The sequence below is a fragment of the Seriola aureovittata genome, chromosome 19 (genome assembly GCF_021018895.1).
Source record: "Seriola aureovittata isolate HTS-2021-v1 ecotype China chromosome 19, ASM2101889v1, whole genome shotgun sequence".
NCBI lineage: Eukaryota > Metazoa > Chordata > Actinopteri > Carangiformes > Carangidae > Seriola > Seriola aureovittata.
The window spans coordinates 21,720,982-21,737,782 of record NC_079382.1 but is presented as its reverse complement, the minus strand read 5'-3'; the positions used below and the strand labels follow the sequence as shown (position 1 = coordinate 21,737,782).

At 42.4% G+C, this 16,801-nt stretch overlaps 2 protein-coding genes across 5 annotated transcripts in view; one reads left to right on the top strand and one right to left on the bottom strand.

The window, feature by feature from the left end:
• Positions 1 to 231: 231 nt before the first annotated feature.
• Positions 232 to 12,856, top strand: LOC130187519 (probable ribonuclease ZC3H12D). 2 transcript variants are annotated; one of them, XM_056405198.1, is made up of 6 exons: positions 232 to 378; positions 2,308 to 2,723; positions 7,374 to 7,513; positions 8,956 to 9,190; positions 9,321 to 9,427; positions 11,545 to 12,856. In XM_056405198.1, the coding sequence occupies exons 2-6, from the start codon at positions 2,329 to 2,331 to the stop codon at positions 12,459 to 12,461; spliced, it is 1,794 nt and encodes a 597-aa protein (XP_056261173.1). In that variant the 5' UTR covers positions 232 to 378; positions 2,308 to 2,328; the 3' UTR covers positions 12,462 to 12,856. The 2 variants fall into 2 exon arrangements, with proteins under 2 accessions (XP_056261173.1, XP_056261172.1); XM_056405197.1 differs by having other exon boundaries at positions 236 to 389.
• Positions 12,857 to 16,016: 3,160 nt separating this feature from the next.
• The window catches only part of tab2 (TGF-beta activated kinase 1 (MAP3K7) binding protein 2), a 39,416-nt gene continuing 38,631 nt past the window's right edge, over positions 16,017 to 16,801 (bottom strand). For all 3 annotated transcript variants that reach the window (XM_056405193.1, XM_056405195.1, XM_056405194.1), the window contains exon 7: positions 16,017 to 16,266. In XM_056405193.1, the coding sequence (XP_056261168.1) occupies positions 16,127 to 16,266 (140 nt within the window). In that variant the 3' untranslated portion in view covers positions 16,017 to 16,126. The remainder of the gene's footprint in view (positions 16,267 to 16,801) is intronic.

The window sequence follows — 16,801 nt, the reverse complement described above, 5'->3', positions numbered from 1 at the left end:
GACACACACACAGATTTGAAATGACTCAATGACTAATAAAATTTCAACAGTCTGGAGCCTGTGTAGAGCTTGGCAGGCTTCCTGGTGCTTTTCACTGTTTTGTCAGAGACAGTCAGTCAGCATTTATTTCAGTAAACCATGGAGCGCTCAGAAAAGGGAAATAGTCCCACAGATCCTAGATCAGCTCTGACTACTGACAAGGAAGTAGCGATCATAAATATACAGGGTATTCTCTTCCTTGCTGTCAGAGAGAGTTTTGTTTCTGAGCAGCGAGTGCTCACTTCCTCCTGTGAGTAATAAGAGCTACTTCACACCGCTTGTCAGAGACTGACTGACTGAGAGAGAGAGAAGGACTCCGGTTCACAGCTCGCTGAATGTGTGAGTACAAAGTAAGATAATTTCAGTCATGTGACAGTGTAGCTCTATTTGTGTTTAAATGTGAATCCTCAGCCGCAGCCTGTATAGATTCTTGTCTTGTTAAGACTTGTCATGTTTCAGACTGTGAGAGACGAGTAAGTGTCAGGGTCGACTGTGTGTTGACTGTGTGTTCAGCGCTGCAAAGAGCAAAGGTTGTTGGAGGAGGTTTGGACATGTGAGACAAACAAGCAGAGATAATCATAGTCTTGGTTTTCTGAAAAAAGACAAGACTGAGGAATAAAGACGTAAATGAACTGAATGTCAACTCAGCAGCAGAGGATGTGGTTTGGTGCAGGTTGTAGCAAGTCTGTGCAAAGCCAAGCCCCTGCGCACAGTCTAAGTCAAAAACAATTTTAGCTGTAGTGTATGTTTTCTGACGGGTTTGTTAGGCTAAAAAAAGAAACTCTCACATGATTAACATCACATCTTTGTTTCTTTTCCTCATTCTTCAAAGTCAAGCGGACATATCAAATGCAGGAGAAGGTAATCAGTCCGTCTATCAAGGCGCAAAAAGGCTGTAAAAGAAAAATGCTACTTGATAGAATGATAGATATGTTTTGTATGTAGAGTTTGTCAGAGTAGTTTCACACACTTGTGTTAAAGTTTTGCACAAATAGTGCAGCAGATAACTGCAGTAATCTTTCAAATGTGGATATAAGCACCAAAGTTGGGGCCATTCATTTGAAAAATCCCATCAGCCACTGATGGGATTTAGATTTAAAAATTTCTGGCATAGGAAACATATTTTTACCACAGAATTTTACCCACAGGACGATTTTTTCGAATTTTTAAGTAGCTAACATGTTTTATCAAAAGAGTAATATAGGCTGAGCAGCTGTCCCCAGGAAATGTCCCTGATTTTAATGTTTGTAATTAAAAACAGATGTCTAGTGTTTAGCTTGTTTTGGCTAACAGAGGGGTCTGGCTGCTATCTATAGCAGCTTCAGAAAGTGAAGCTAAAACCATCCAAATAGTTTATCCAATCAGATTTTTCTTTTTTTGTTGGTCTCTAGGCAGAGAAGAGGTTAGCTGGCTCACTCATTGGTTAGGAGTTCATAACTGGGCAGTACACTAACAAAAACAAACATACTCCAAACAAACTTCCCAACTGCTTCAAAGGTATGGAGTTGTCATTTTATCTGTCATCACTTACTATTGTCAAAATACATGAATGTCCCCCTTTTTTATTTCTTAGGTAAAAACATCGGATATTTTAATGATATATTTGCTGCTGAACTGGAAATGTCTCCAGTTTTCACTTCAGATATCTGGTCACCTTAGAGGAATGACCAAGCAGGATTTGTGCCAAGTTTAGTACTTGTATCCACATTAGAAAGATTTCCCTGAACTACACCGCTGCCGCGCTTTAAGAATAGTTTTACTTGTGGGAGGGAAAAGTGGAAAAAGTTGGTTTGAGTCATTCAACAGTTTTCACCCTCAAGTGCATCAGTGTGATCTCTTTTTTGGCCCATGAAGTTCAGGGGGTTTCCAGAAAGTGCAATAAAACATGTGTGGAATGGGGAGAGGCTCACAACATTAATACCCACTCTCACATTCACATCAGTTCCATTCATTCATGTTTGTTTTGGTCGGTGACACTGGTGGTAAAATTAGACCAGAGATCAGTGAAGACCCTCAGCTTCCTCCTTTGGTGTGTTTGTGTGACAGGGGCTTTCTCAACCAGCGTGACGTCAGCCGCTGTTTGCGCTTGCGTTGGCAGTCATGAGGTTGTGGTGAGCAGGGCAGATTCTATCAGTGAGCGCTAAACCGCAACGATTTGTCCGAAAACCCCTGTGAGACCGCAGCTGTGCTTCCGGTGTTTACAGCGACAGAGGTTGACTCTGCCTCAGTCCCCTCTCTGACACCTGTCAACTATTCCAAAACATACAGGCTGTCACTGTGGAGATACCGATGAGCCGGAATAAGGAGGCGGAGAGGATTCCCCACACATACAGTCCTGAGACGACGGAGGAGAGGGAACACACTTGCTCTCAGTCAGCATCCACAATGGACCGCCAGCAGCAGCAGCACGCCAAAGTGGAGCGGTTTCTCAAGTTAGGATACTCGCACAGTGACATCCTGAGGGTGCTGGACAGCCTCCGCCACGACGCCCAGACCAATGACATCCTGGAGGAGCTGATAAAGACCTGCCACACTCAAAAGTGGGACAAAAGTGTCCCAAACAGCCCCAAGCTGGTGCCCAGAGGCTGCAGCCCCAGTCCCAGTCAGCCCAGACCTGGACCAGACAGAGAGCCGACTGCAGGCTTCAGACCAGTGGTTATAGATGGAAGCAATGTGGCCATGAGGTGAGTGCAGTCTGCATCTGTCAGTGTCACAAGTAAAAGTGTTTGTTGGTGCATTTATATAATTATAACTGATGCTTTAATATGTTAGCAGCATTTTAACTCTTTTAACTAATTCTAACTACTTCATTTATTGTTGGATAATTTGATCTATACTGATGCATCATAGTTTAAAAGTTGATCATGTTTTTTAAAACTTTTTTTTTTTAATGTTATTTTACAGAACACACCTTATACCCCAATAAAACACTAATTAAAAAATAAACAAATAATTAAAATAAATAAATAGAGGCAGACATTTGTCAAAGGGAGGCATTAGCAGCACATCAGTGTCCGTTATAGAGGAATATTACAATGACATTATAACCAAGTTTATCATGTTTTGTTTTTTAAAATCTTAATCTGCAAAGTAACTGTAGCTCTCAGACATAATGATGAGTACAATATATGCAGAAGGATAAAATGGAGCTAATCTTAAAATTGTCTTTATCTACAGCTCTTGAGAAAACATATTCAGATACTTTCCACCTGTCTGAAAATATCTAACATCATGGAAATAAAAAAAAGCTGATACTTGAGGCTTACAGAGAGAAATAACACTATAACTATTTTTTCAGTCTGCATTTGTGTCACTTCCTCTTTAAAGATGTGGGAAGTGAAAACGTGATGTGCGGCTTTATTCTTCTTTTAATGTCTGCTTCACGTTGCCTGAAGGACAAAACAGCACGTTCATTTCAATTCTGACATCAGAGCTGAGCTGCTGACGCTCATGCAGCGTGACTTACCTCTACTTCATGTGACCTCATTGTTGTCAGCTTTACCTGCCCTGAATTGGGTAACGAGGAAGTTCTTAGTCAAAATCTGCTCAAACAAATACCTTGGTGTAGGTAGGAGGAAGGCATGATATCAAAGGAGAAAACAAAGGACATGTTTTCATTGTGCATATTTCTGTAAGGACATAATTGTTGAATTGTTGGAAGAGGGTTGAAAACTATTTACTGTCACACCTCTGTGAACCTATGGCTTGATCCTCGGATCCGATTTCTAACTTTTCATTAGGTTTTCAGGCTCTTAAAGCAGCACTCCGGTGGTTTCAGCGCAGCACTGCCACATGACAGATTTTAAAGAGGTCAAAAATAAGGTCAGACTTGAAGCAGCAGATTTCCGCACTTGAATCCTATATTTCCCATAATGCAGCTCAGTATCATCTACTGCTAGACCCTCCATGCTCAGTAACCCCATGTATTTTTAACCTCGCCACCCACAGTGTGTACCGCAGGATTTCTTATATAAATATGTAGTTTCCAGGCTCAAACCAAGATTACACAGACAATCTCACTTCTGTAATTTCCTCACACTTTAGCACTAAACTGTTTTCAGATAGCACTCAACATATTGAGACCAATACATTGACTTTGGTGTCATCCAATGATTGTTACATCCCACACATGTATCAGTTACATTTTAGTTACTGTGCAGAATGAGGCTTTGCATCCAGAACATTTAAGATCATAAGATATGAAACGATGTGATATCTTACAGCTGAATTGATCCATATATTTTTATATCAGGCCTAATAATGGGTAAAATGGCTGTGTGTAATGTTAAAGGTGTCTCCACAGACATTCCCCCAGGATTCATTTTTGGACTTATGTTCATCAGGTGGTCAGCTAGAAACCACGAGTCCTCCAACCTGAACAACCACGCAGGTGTTTTTTTTTTTTTTCTTCAACCCTGTGATATGACCCATAAGAGTGTCTCCTGAAATAGCAGGTGTGGCCTACTGGACCTCGGTTGTCATGGTTACAGTAATAAACAGTCAGACTGTACCAACAAACAGCGTACCAACCTTCGTTGCCATGGTTAGTGCGATAAGAGTCATGGTTAGGTTTAGGAAAAAGATTGTGATTTGTGTTGAAATTAGTACTTCCTCGACATCAGACGGCCTTTGTTGTCATGGTTACAATATAAACAGATAGTTTCACACTGCAATGCAAAATGTTATGTTGATCAACATACAGCTTTATAATATATATAATAATACATCAGTGTTGTGAGTACAGCTGCCTGCTTTAAACTATATGAAGTGGATCATGTACAGAACAATCACGATGAATACTTTTATTCATAGGCAGATATAACATTTTAAGTATTTTACTGCTAATGTATTTTAAATTTTGATATCTTTATGACTGCAGGACAGTTACTTCCACTGGATGGTTTGTTTACATTATGGTGTGGCTTGATGTATTTCTGGTAGAGCAGCACCATAACCGATTTAGGCTTTGATTAACACAGGGACACTTTCAACCAATGAAATATGAGCCAGCTGCAAAAGTGCTAAATATGCAACTCTCTAAATGCATGGATTCAACTTTGGAGGAACTGCAAGTGTAAATTATCCAGGAAACACCATTCAAAGTCAACGTTATCACCCCCCAGTGAAGTCATGCAGACAGATACATTTACTCAGAATCCATAAACTATATCTCATGCCAAGCCTTGTCTCTCATACCTGTTGTACGCAAAGTGTCTCACCACTTCCTGCTTACTGAAAGAAGGGGAACCCCCCCACACACACACACACACACACACACACACATGCGCACACGCAGACACACACAGACACACGCACACACACACACACACACACATGCGCACATGCAGACACACGCAGACACACGCAGACACACGGACACACACACACACACACACATGCGCACATGCAGACACACGCAGACACACGCAGACACACACACACACACACACACCCATACACACACACACGTGTTCTTCTTCCTGCAAGCAAAACAATCCAGTTTACATCTTCTGTAGCACTTGAGTTAATCCTTGTCACGTGAGTGTTACAGCAGGTTTGGGTTTCAGATCACAGCTGTTCTGAACTCACTGAACAACTGAAAGTAGGTCAGATTTAACTTCTGATACAAATTATTGATAATGATCATAATGCAAGACATTCCAGGCTTCAACACTCACTTCATCCTATAGTTTTCAATAACTTTTAGGTCATTCATTTGAAAAAGCCCATTAGCCACTTGAAATTTCAAGATGGTCACCGTTTCCAGTCCAGAGTTTTACCTACAGGACAGATTTAAATGATTTTGAAATTTAATCCTATGTTTTTGCCTCTGAGGATGTCAAGGTCACAATTGGTAAATTTCTTCAGAATTTTATTTTAATTTCTAATATGTGAAAAATTAATAAAACACAATGTAATTATAAACCATTTATTATGAATGAACCAAAAGTTCTGTGAAAGTTGACAGACATCATTTTATTCAAGCCTTAAGTCAGCAGTAGGCTAGCTAACATTAGCTTGCTAGCTTGTTATCATAACCCGCTATCGCGCTAGGCTAGTTAGCGAGCTAGTAAGTTAGTAAACAAACCCTGTCCATTGAATTGCCCCCTGTGACATTTTAAAGGCACTTACTTAAAACACTTAACCTTGAAGCTTGGACTTCAATATGAAAACATTGTCAATGTTAGCTGATGTATGCTAACTAGCTTGCTAGCAGTGGGACTGTCATGTTCAGTTTCCAGGATATAAATTTTTACTTTGTTTTCTTTTTTTCCTCAGAATCAGCCACAGTGAATACAAAGGACTAGCTGCATAAAATAGACCTGACTTATCACCTAACACTGTCACATTCAGAGATCAAACACTTGATAATGTTCAGCAGGATTTGATCATAATAATATTAGGCAACATAAAACACAAACATCATCACCAAAAGAGAAACGTCCAGATATCTTAATATAAAAGAAGCGTTTTATGGTGTTCCCATTTTTAAGACATATACTCTGCAAAATGAATCAAAATCTTTGGTAAAAAAAAAAAAAAAAAAAAAAAGTTTAAATGCAGGAATCATCACAAAGTCATTATTTTATTAGGAAACTTTTATGAGTTTGCTGATATTTTTGCTGAAATGAATTCGTTTAGTAAAATTCACCTTCTACATTGTTAAACTGTATGATTTGACACTTGAATCGTTCATATGGGAAAATTGTGGGTGAACTTATTGCAATAAATGACATTTCCTTGCCAGAAATGGCGGCCATCTTGAATATTTGAACGGCTAATGTCTTCCATCAAAAGGGTAATACCCAAGGCTGCTTGGTCTGACCCTTAAACCTGTGTGGTGTTTGTGTGTCTGTTACCTGAACCTGCTGCCAAACTAAATGATTTTTATTTTGTGTGAGAACAATTTGGAGGCAAATACATGAGACTTTACTTACTTTCGCAATTTGCAAATGTCAACACTGTTTTGTAAAGCACAGTAAATTACAGTAAAATGTTATTTTTTTCAGTGGTGTGATTAACCGGAGTCACCTCTCCAGACAAAGTGCACGTGAACGGTCTCAGTTATGTGCCAAGTTACTCATCTCTGAACTTTTGCAATTGTGTTTTACACAACTCTGAGCTACAGGCCTTGCAACACCATCCACTTCCCGAAAAACAGAGATGTGCTTGTGTTTGTGTGTGTGTGTTTGTGTGTGTGTGTGTGTGTGTGTGTGTGTGTGTGTGTGTGTGTGTGTGTGTGTGTGTGTGTATGTGTGCATAATGTGAACAGAAACACAAAAGAAGAAGTTGTTTTTTTTTTTTTGTTGACTCTGGCTTCTGTGTCTTTGTAGCCATGGCGATAAGAAGGTGTTTTCGTGCCAGGGCCTCCAGCTGGCAGTGAACTGGTTCTGGGACAAAGGACTGCGCGACATCACGGTGTTCGTTCCCCTGTGGAGGAAGGAACAGCCGCGACCGGACGCACCCATGACAGGTAAGCTCACCTGAATGAGCTGCACCTGCTGGTTCTGACAGTGTGAGGTCAGTCAGAGGGAAGTGGCACCACTGAAGTTATTTTTGTTGTTGCGGTGTGTGGTTTGCACATTTTTCTTCCCTTCAGGCTGACCTCACCCAACTGTCGAGTCACATTGTATTTTAACATGGCTGCAGGTGGTTGATGGACAAGGAAGGAAGTTGTGCCAAACAACAAACACAATAACTCTCCTATTGTATTTCAGCCACAGCCAATCAGAATAAACAAGCGCTTTAACTTTTCTAGACGCACACACTAATGGATAAAACTTATGAGTCAATGAAAATCCATGACTTCATTCATTCATGTTAGATTCCAGCTTCATAATTAAAGCTTGTTGCGCAGCTTCAGGTTTTCATCTGTTTCATCTGTGTACAGGTGAACGAGTCATAACACGTCTAGACTATTTCATACATCCAGCCGACGGACAGCAACATTAGTTTCCTGTTATATATTTACTCTCCTTTCCACTTAATGGCTGCTAAATTCTTCGTGTTTTTAATGTAGGAAAATTTCAGTTTCACTGCTCTGTATCAGGAAGTTCAGGTCAACGCTATTGATTCAGTCTCCTGTGTGAAGCTCCCACAGAATCTGTATCACCTTTAAAAGCAGGTGCACTTCCTGGGGAAAAAGTTCTGCAGGAAATGAAACATTTTAACACTGAGAAAAACAGCAGATTCATTTGAATAAACCAAGGAAAAAGTAAAAGCCACAACACTGAGTGTCTGTCATACAACGTGTTGAAACAGCGCCTACATTTACTGGAAATATCTAAACTAGGATTTCTCATCAGCAAAACGGGCAACAAGGAAATGATAAAATAACGTGGTGTTTATAACTGTCCTGGCATGTTAAAGTTCCCATCCCTCTGCCCGGCTGTCGTCCTCATCCTGTTTGGCAGCTGTAGCCAGCTCGGAGTGACAGCAGCCAATTCTCTTCAACTTAGCTCCACTTAAAACAAGTATCAAACAGCCCATGGAAACGTCTCAACCAACTGAAATCCAGTTTGTTCTTCGTGTTGGATCATGTCAGATAAAAATAGCTTCTGTCCTAAAAGCAGTATGAGTACAGCTCCGCTTCTTTTATGATCATGCTGTAAAACTCTAAGATAAAGATAAAGCTGATAACGTGCAGCTCACCTGCCTCCATAAATGCCAGTTTATCATCAAGGACATTTTCATTCATCATATGAATTCAGCATTAACCTCAGGGTTCAAAATAACAGTTTAATAAGGCTGTGGGCAGCACAAGCATCAACGTATTTGTGACTTGTCAACTACGTAAATCACACACTCTCCACACACTCCTAAACAACATATTTGCTGTTGCAGTTTAGTCGTACAGAAACATCCGGGGTTGGAAATAAACAACGATAAACAGATGTGTTCTCGTGTGTCTCCTAGATCAGCACATTCTCCATCAGCTGGAGAGGAGGAAGATCCTGGTGTACACGCCGTCCCGCTGCGTGAACGGTAAGAGGGTGGTGTGCTACGATGACCGTTACATCGTCAAGCTGGCCTGCGACTCGGACGGCATCATCGTGTCCAACGACAACTACCGCGACCTCCAGACGGAGAATCCGCAGTGGAAGAAGTTCATCGAAGACAGGCTGCTCATGTACAGCTTCGCCAACGACAAGTAAGACTGGTGGCGGTCTAAGGGGTCGGGGTGCACAGGCAACGTGAAATGAAAAAAGGGTGGTGGGGGCATCACATCATGCATTGCACTGATGTCACTGGATCCTAACTGTGTCTCTGCGCTGGTGCAGGTTCATGCCTCCGGACGATCCTCTGGGCAGAAACGGTCCCACCATTGATGATTTTCTGAGGAAGAAGCCGTGGACCCCAGACAACAAGCTGCAGCACTGTCCCTACGGTTGGTTCACATTTCACTTTCAGCAAAACAACAGAGAGCTCTGCTCACGTTACACTTCCTTGTTCTCTCCTATGGGAACAGTAAGAACCTGGATAATAAGAGCCATCTTCAGAAATACAGAGGGTGTGACAAAACCAGTAAAAACAAATGTTACAAACTGCTTCCCAGAACATCAAACTAGAATCACCTCCTCGCGGTTGTTTCCTGTTGCCAACCAACCGAGTTACAGGAAACATGGTCACAGTCTCTCTCTCCTGAGTTACAGTGTTGAATAATGACCAGAAGTGTTTGTTACTGATGTCACAGTGAAGTTGACCTTTGACCTTTTGGATATAAAATGTCATCACTTCATTTTATCCTTAGAAACGTTTCAGTTAAATAGTGAGATAATTAGTGAATGAATTGTTGAGGTAAAGCCTAAAACGTGTCTGGGCGTTCCTGATATATCATTCACAAAAACGTGAGATCAACGTGATCTTGAACTTTGACCTTTGTCTACCAAAATCTAATCGGCTCATCCATGAGCCCTTGTGAATATTTATGCCAAATTTGAAGAAAATCCCTCGAGGTGTTACTGCGTTATTGTGTCCATAGCTACGTACAGACAGGGTGGTGCAGGCCGGCAGGTGTAGAACTGGTTTCAATGAGCAAACAACACTGATGACTCAGCAGAATGATAAGTGACTGTCTTCAAATAGTTGATTAGGGATGTTTCAACTATGGGAATGGAAACATGTGCACACCTCAGCAAATATGATGCAAACCACACATATGCTTATTCGTTTCTTTGCACTTTAAGCTTTTATCATTAGAGTTCCTCCAGACCTGTTTTAAACTCCCACATGAATCTGAGTCTGAAGATCATCTCATACTTCCTGATTGAGAAACCTGGATCAGGCCATGTGCCCCGCCCACCACCTGATTGCTCCAGGTGTACAGGTGAAAGAGCAGAGAGTATCATAATGGTTAGAGGAGGGAAACATCAGAGAGACTCAGCCACATGTTTGAGCCTCAGTCAGACCCAGACTCAGAGGAGTCTGTTGAGACCAGAACCAGAGACTAGCAGACGGGTCAGAATGGTTAGCGCAGTTAGCATCTCCCAGAAAAGTTAGCATAGTTAGCCTCTTTTCAGAACTGTTAGTGTAGTTAGCATGTTGTTTGTTAGCTTGTAACTGGCAGTGGCTGACACAGTGTTAGCAGTGCTAATGCTAACTCTCTCTCTCTGTACTGACAAGGTTTCAGGTGTATTTAGCCCCAGCCCCCTGCATCCCCACACATTGACAGGATTGGTTCCTTAGGTTGGTGACGTATGAAACTCTGGCTGTCTGAACGTCAGTGGTTCTCTCCGCTCCAAACGCAGCGTGGCTAACCGCTCTGAGAGGCGCAGGAAACAAATTGACCGCAGTGTATTTTCTAAGATTATCCAACTGGTTTTTAGAAATAAAACATTTCACAAGATTGAAACATTCTCAACACATAGAGGAAGTATAAAGTCCCCGAACATCTCACCAGGGTGGAGTTTCAAGAGTTTAAAAAGACATGAGAAGCAGAAGCTGTGAGGAAATCTCTGTGCTCGCTTCACTTCTGTGTCAAGTGAAATCTGCCTGAACTGAAACTGTGATTTCAACCCAACATGATCTGTTTTAGATGGTTTTTTATGAATGTCTCCTCACTGAAGCCTGTGAGTGGGGCTGAGAAACACAGACACCGTGGGAACCAGGGAGCAGGATCACTAAAAATAAGTTAACAAGTTTCCTTGTGTACCCAGCGGTCACAGCTGATGTGTTTGTAAAGCAGAGTGTGTTGACAGCAGTGCAGGTGTGAGAAGCTGCAGGTTACACAAATGTGGCGCACATGTTTCAAAAGCCGCTGCTCCTTCACGTCGAAAGGAGCCGGCTGTGGTGTTTCGGGCTGATGCGTCCTGGGCGCCTCCCTTTGGGGGTTTTTCCGGTCATGTCTGACTAGGAGGAGACGGCGGGGTGGACCCAGAACTCACTGGAGGGATTAGATATCCCATCTGGCCTGGGAACTCCTCAGGATCCCCCAGGAGGAAGATAATGGATGTATGGATGGGTGTTTCAAAGGCCTGTAAATAACCTCTTATTTATATATTTCAGGAAAGAAGTGCACCTATGGAGTGAAGTGCAAGTTCTACCACCCAGAACGGGCCAACCAATCCCAGCTGTCTGTGGCAGACGAGCTGAGGGCGCTCAGAGACAGAGCCAAGAACTTCTCGCCCACGCCCAGCCTGCAGGACACACCGCACCCTCTGTACCAGCCGGAGCTCAGGTACACCTCGTCCACCCCTCCCCCTCTGAGCATCGAGGACCAGTCACACAGGGCATCACCCAGCGAGCAGTTCCTGTACCAGAGAGACTCCTGCAGCCCGAGGAGCCAGCCCAACACCAACCTGCACCACTGTCCCAGCCCGGACGTGGACGAAGCCTTCAGCTCCATGGAGAGCTCCATGTCCAGGCTCTACATCCAAGACTCGTCCTACAGCATGGAGCCCCCTCCCCACAGCTACAGCAGCGGGGTGGCCAGCTACAGCCTGAGCCACGACGACTACTCCCTCTCAGGGTCGTTCAGCGGCGGCACGCAGAGTCGTCCCTGTCTGAGCAGAGGAGGTTACTACCCCCATCAAAACTGCCAGTGCAGGTGTGGCCACCAGCAGACCAGGATATCGCCCCCCCCCCACCACTCAGCGTGGGCCTCCTGCCCGGCTCTGCCTCCACACAACAGCGAGTATCCCAGCCACAGTTCCAAGAAGCAGTACTTCAGACAGGTCTCCAACAGACAGACCTACAGCTTACCCAGGGACCCGTGGGTGCAGGGCGGCCACCCGGACACCAGCCTGAACGGCCGGGCCGAGAGCCCCCCCAGCGAGCAGCGGAAGGCCCTGAGGAGCCAGCTGAGCACCCTGTTCCCCCAGAGCACGGTGGAGCAGGTGATGAAAGTTTACCCAGACGTGTCAGACATGTCCCAACTGATGTCTCTCATCCAGGACCACAGGACCAGCCACATGTCCTTCTGATGCCGAGCTCACAGCGGATCACAAAACATCTCCTGTTCTTAAAGTGACTGGATTTATATTCTTATGAATTCTACTAACTCAAACTCCGTCCCAAACCTATCTTTCCTCCAAGCATTAAAAGGCGACTCGATCGGATGGAGTCATGAAAATGTAGCAGACTGAATGCTCTCTCTTTATCCCAGTGTAAAAGTGCAATGCACTACCTCCGTACAAGCTACTTATTGTAGCTCTGATGAATGTCTTAAAGCAGCATGTGTTGTTTGTCTCATGTTGCCTCAAAATGAGGAATGATATCCTCTTTACTTCTGTAAAGAAAGTCATTGACCTATTTTTGATGCAGTGTTTCCTTATTTTTTTTTTATTTCTGTGCCTGTGAAATAAAAGCACTGACGTCACTCTGGGAGTTTGTCTGTGATTAACGCACAAAGTCGACTTCATGGAGGGAAATAACGGTGACACTGAGAGCTTCAGAAAACACATGTGAACAGATAAAACACAAACAAATACAGAAAACATCACTCTCAGAATTAAGGCAAAAAGTGATGAAGCCGCTGGGACGCACCTGCTGTTCAGTGCTTTTAACTCCAGAAGTCACAATTCAGCGTTGAACAACAAGTGCCTAACCCAAACCCTGGCAAACATTTCAAACCAAATAAATCTTTATTTCTAAACCTTCAAACACTGACTTCAGATCAGACTTAGTGAAGAATCTTCTGCCTCATCTTTATCTGTCTCTCTTGTTAGGACACCGACAGGTTCCAACATGGCTGACAGTACAGGAGTCGGCTGTGATTGGTTTTTCTCCTGTGATGAACACAGTGTGTGGGCTATCATATTTTCAAAATAAAATAAAATTCATTCCACTGAGAAGCTCTACTTCAAAGTAAGAGTATTTCATAGAAATGTAGTGGAGTCAAAAGTACAGTATTTGTCTTTAAGTGTAATGGAGGAAAAAATATAATAAGGTACAAATACTGAAAAAGTTTACTCAAGTAAATGTACTTCATTACTGTCCACCTCTGATGCCAACTACTGTAAGTACATATAATAAGTGAGAAAAGGAAAATTACATAAGAAACCTAGAGAGTAAATAAGGGGAAAAATTTGGGCAGGGAGGGAGGGAAGTTTGTACAGAGCTGAAGCAATCTATGAATCTTTTGAGAAAAAAAATGTGGAGGTGGTTTTCAGAGAATATTAGTTACACACCTCAGTGGTAAAGATCTGATGACATCATCTCGGGTTTATATTCTTCAACTTCACATGAGCAGTTAAATACTTCATTAATCCTTAAAGAAATGATCATCCACCTGTCTGTAGTCCTGAACCAGCTGCATAAAGATTTACACCAGGTGAGACGCGCTGCATCTACTGAGATCTATGTTGCCGTCTGCTGCCACCTAGTGGAGAATCTGAGGGGAAGCATCACAAAGACACCAAGAACATTCAGAATAGATTCTTTTTTTTATTATTTTTACAAATAACTTATCTGTTACAAAGACAGTTTACCCAGCTAAAATCAAAAAAAAAAAAAAAAACAAAAACAAAAAAAATCAAAAAAAAAAAAAAGAACAAAAACAAAATAAAATAAAAAAAAAAGAACAAAAAAAAAAAAAAAAAAAAAAACTTTAAAAACTTTAGATATCCAAATTCTTTTTTTTCATTTAATAAAACATGAATAAACTGCCTCTTCACACCAAGGTGCAGATAAAGCTGAAAACTGGTATCTCTGGGTTGGAAAAAGGAAGAAGGATGGTGTAAGTGCTTAAGAGACAATAATTCATCTTCTACTTTTTAAAATGGGTTTATACAACAAGAAGGTTTCGCTTTTAAAAATGGCACTTGGACGTGACAAAATAGATCATCAATACAAATTCAATAGTTCTAAAAGGCACTAACGCAAGGCAACATTTCACAAATGTGGAAAAACAAAACAAAGTAACTACTCCACAGTTAAGGTAAGTTAATGACAATAAGTAAACTTTAGAAACACCCTCGTCAATGAAAGCTTAGGAGGATGAACCGAGCCAAATAAAAGTACGAGTTTACAGTCGTGGACGTGTTTTTGTCGTGGTGTGTTTTTGAGGTTTTGTTTTTGTTCTTTTTGTTTTTTGTTTTTGTTTGTTTTTGCCTTGTCTGCTCCCGAGATATTGTAACAATCCTGACCTGTTGCATTTAAGGCACGACGGGGAACGTGTGTGTATTTCTGCATCAGAGGAGCATTTAAACAGAAACATATTCACTTTGATCTTCGGACCTCACAGAAACTCTTCATCCAGTCCGCAGTAAGATCCTGATTGTACTGGAAACTGAGTGTCTCTTTGCATCGAGGTGGACTTGTCCCCAAACGTTAAACCTACATTCCAGTTGTCAGATAAGATGGCAGTTTGTAATTTTGATTTTTGACCCCTTCCCTCCCCCGACAGTCCCGAAAATATTTGGCGTCCGAAGAAAAAAAAACAAACAAACAAACAAAAAAAAACAACAAAAAAAAACTAAAACAAAAACAAAAACAAAAAGACTCCTCCATCGCCTTCCACTTTGCTGCATCTGCAGATCGTACACAGGAAACTCAGCAATGACACAAGCGATGAACGGACCTGGCAGACGTAGCTTCATGATGACTGCTCTGCTCCTCTCCTTCTGCAAGGCTTCAACTCTCACAGATATCAAGTAAAAAGCTTAAAAAGGGAGCATGGTGCTTATTTGTTTGAAAGAGGGAAACAAAACAAGGACAAAAAAAAAGTTAATAAAGTCTATAAAGCTATACTTACAGGAAATACAAGTGATTCATAGTGTGAGGAAGAAGGCTTTTAAGGCACATTCTAAAATTATGTACAGTAAAAAGCTCAAGGGGAGTTTCTGCCTCCGTGTACTGTACACAAAGCATGCAACTTAGTTTCTTTTTTCATTAACTCATGATTGAAGAGAAAGAAAAGGGAAACTGAAGGGGGAGGACAAGAGGCACGTTCGAGCCCCCCTTTAACATCCTCTAGAAACAGCAAACAAACTTTAAAGTCCATGAGTAGTCTGTTAGTTTTCCCTTCAGATGGAGAGCAGCGGCTGAGCACAGTTCCCGATCCCTCGCTCACGCCACCGCACAGGAAGAAAAACTCATTTATCAATTCAGCAAAAGCCCCATTGGCACCTGTGTTGTGTGTGTAAAGTGTGTGTAATGTGTGTGTAGGTGTGTGTGTGTGTGTGTGTAGGTGTGTGTATGTGTGCCGTCACACTGCAGGGCCACACTCGTAATACTGTAAGTGGGAGCAGCGAGGTATCCCCAGGGGTAAAGTGTCACCCGTCGAGCAGAAAAAGGGGGAAGTGACCCCACGCAATCTGAGTCTCTAAGGTGAGGTATCATCTGACTCTGTCAGCCTTTAGGAAGAAACACGAGTTGTAAACACTATCCAGTCGAGCCTTCAGTGGACAGCATTCTACAAACCTTAGAGAGGAAGAAGAAAGGACAAGAACCCCACCCCCCACCCCCCGAAGGAAAAACAAAAAACAAAAACAAAAAAAAAAAACAAGGAAAACCGGCCGCACGATGCACGACGACTACGCCCCGTCCCAGTTTTCATACACGTAGGGAAGAAGAAACTAGAAGAAACTCTACTCTGGTAGACGACAGGCGGGCAGAGGAGGGAGCGGCGCGTCACAGCCTGGTTGGCTCAGAAGTGCCGCGGGAACTCGCACTGTTCACAGCGGTTGAGGGCGGGATGGTTGAGGAAGGTGCAGGCTGTGCAGCTCCACTGCGTCCCCTCGTCCTCCTCCTGGTCTGCAATGGGCTTCACAATCTTACTGCCCGGGTCTGTGACGAGGGGGGGGGTAGAACAGGAGGGTCAGAGCAGCACACCACACCAGAGCAGAGGTGCATGTTTATCCATGAAGTGATGAAAACACAGACATCAAAACTGTTTACACGTGTCTGTGGTGGAGTGAACAGTGCGTACACTCAGCGTGCTCACATGTGCCGCAGTAATCTGATTGTTGCCCACTTGGCAGCGATCTAACGTAAACACACAACCTGGAGGCCTTTTTTAGGTTAAAGCATTGAGAAGAAGTTGGATCACACAGCCGCATGTCTGCTCAAAAATGTTCCTGAAAAGTCCAAAGCGCATGAACATGGAGTCCAAGAATGGAAAGTGTCATCATACAGAAAAGCAGTGCTGTTAAAGCAACACGTCGTACTTCTAACACGCTGTCCCGACGTTAACTGCAGGTCACAGGGTAAATATGAGGCATTAACAACATAGGAAATAAACTAAATATATATATATATATATATATATATATATATATATATATATATATATATATATATATATATATATATATATGTGTGT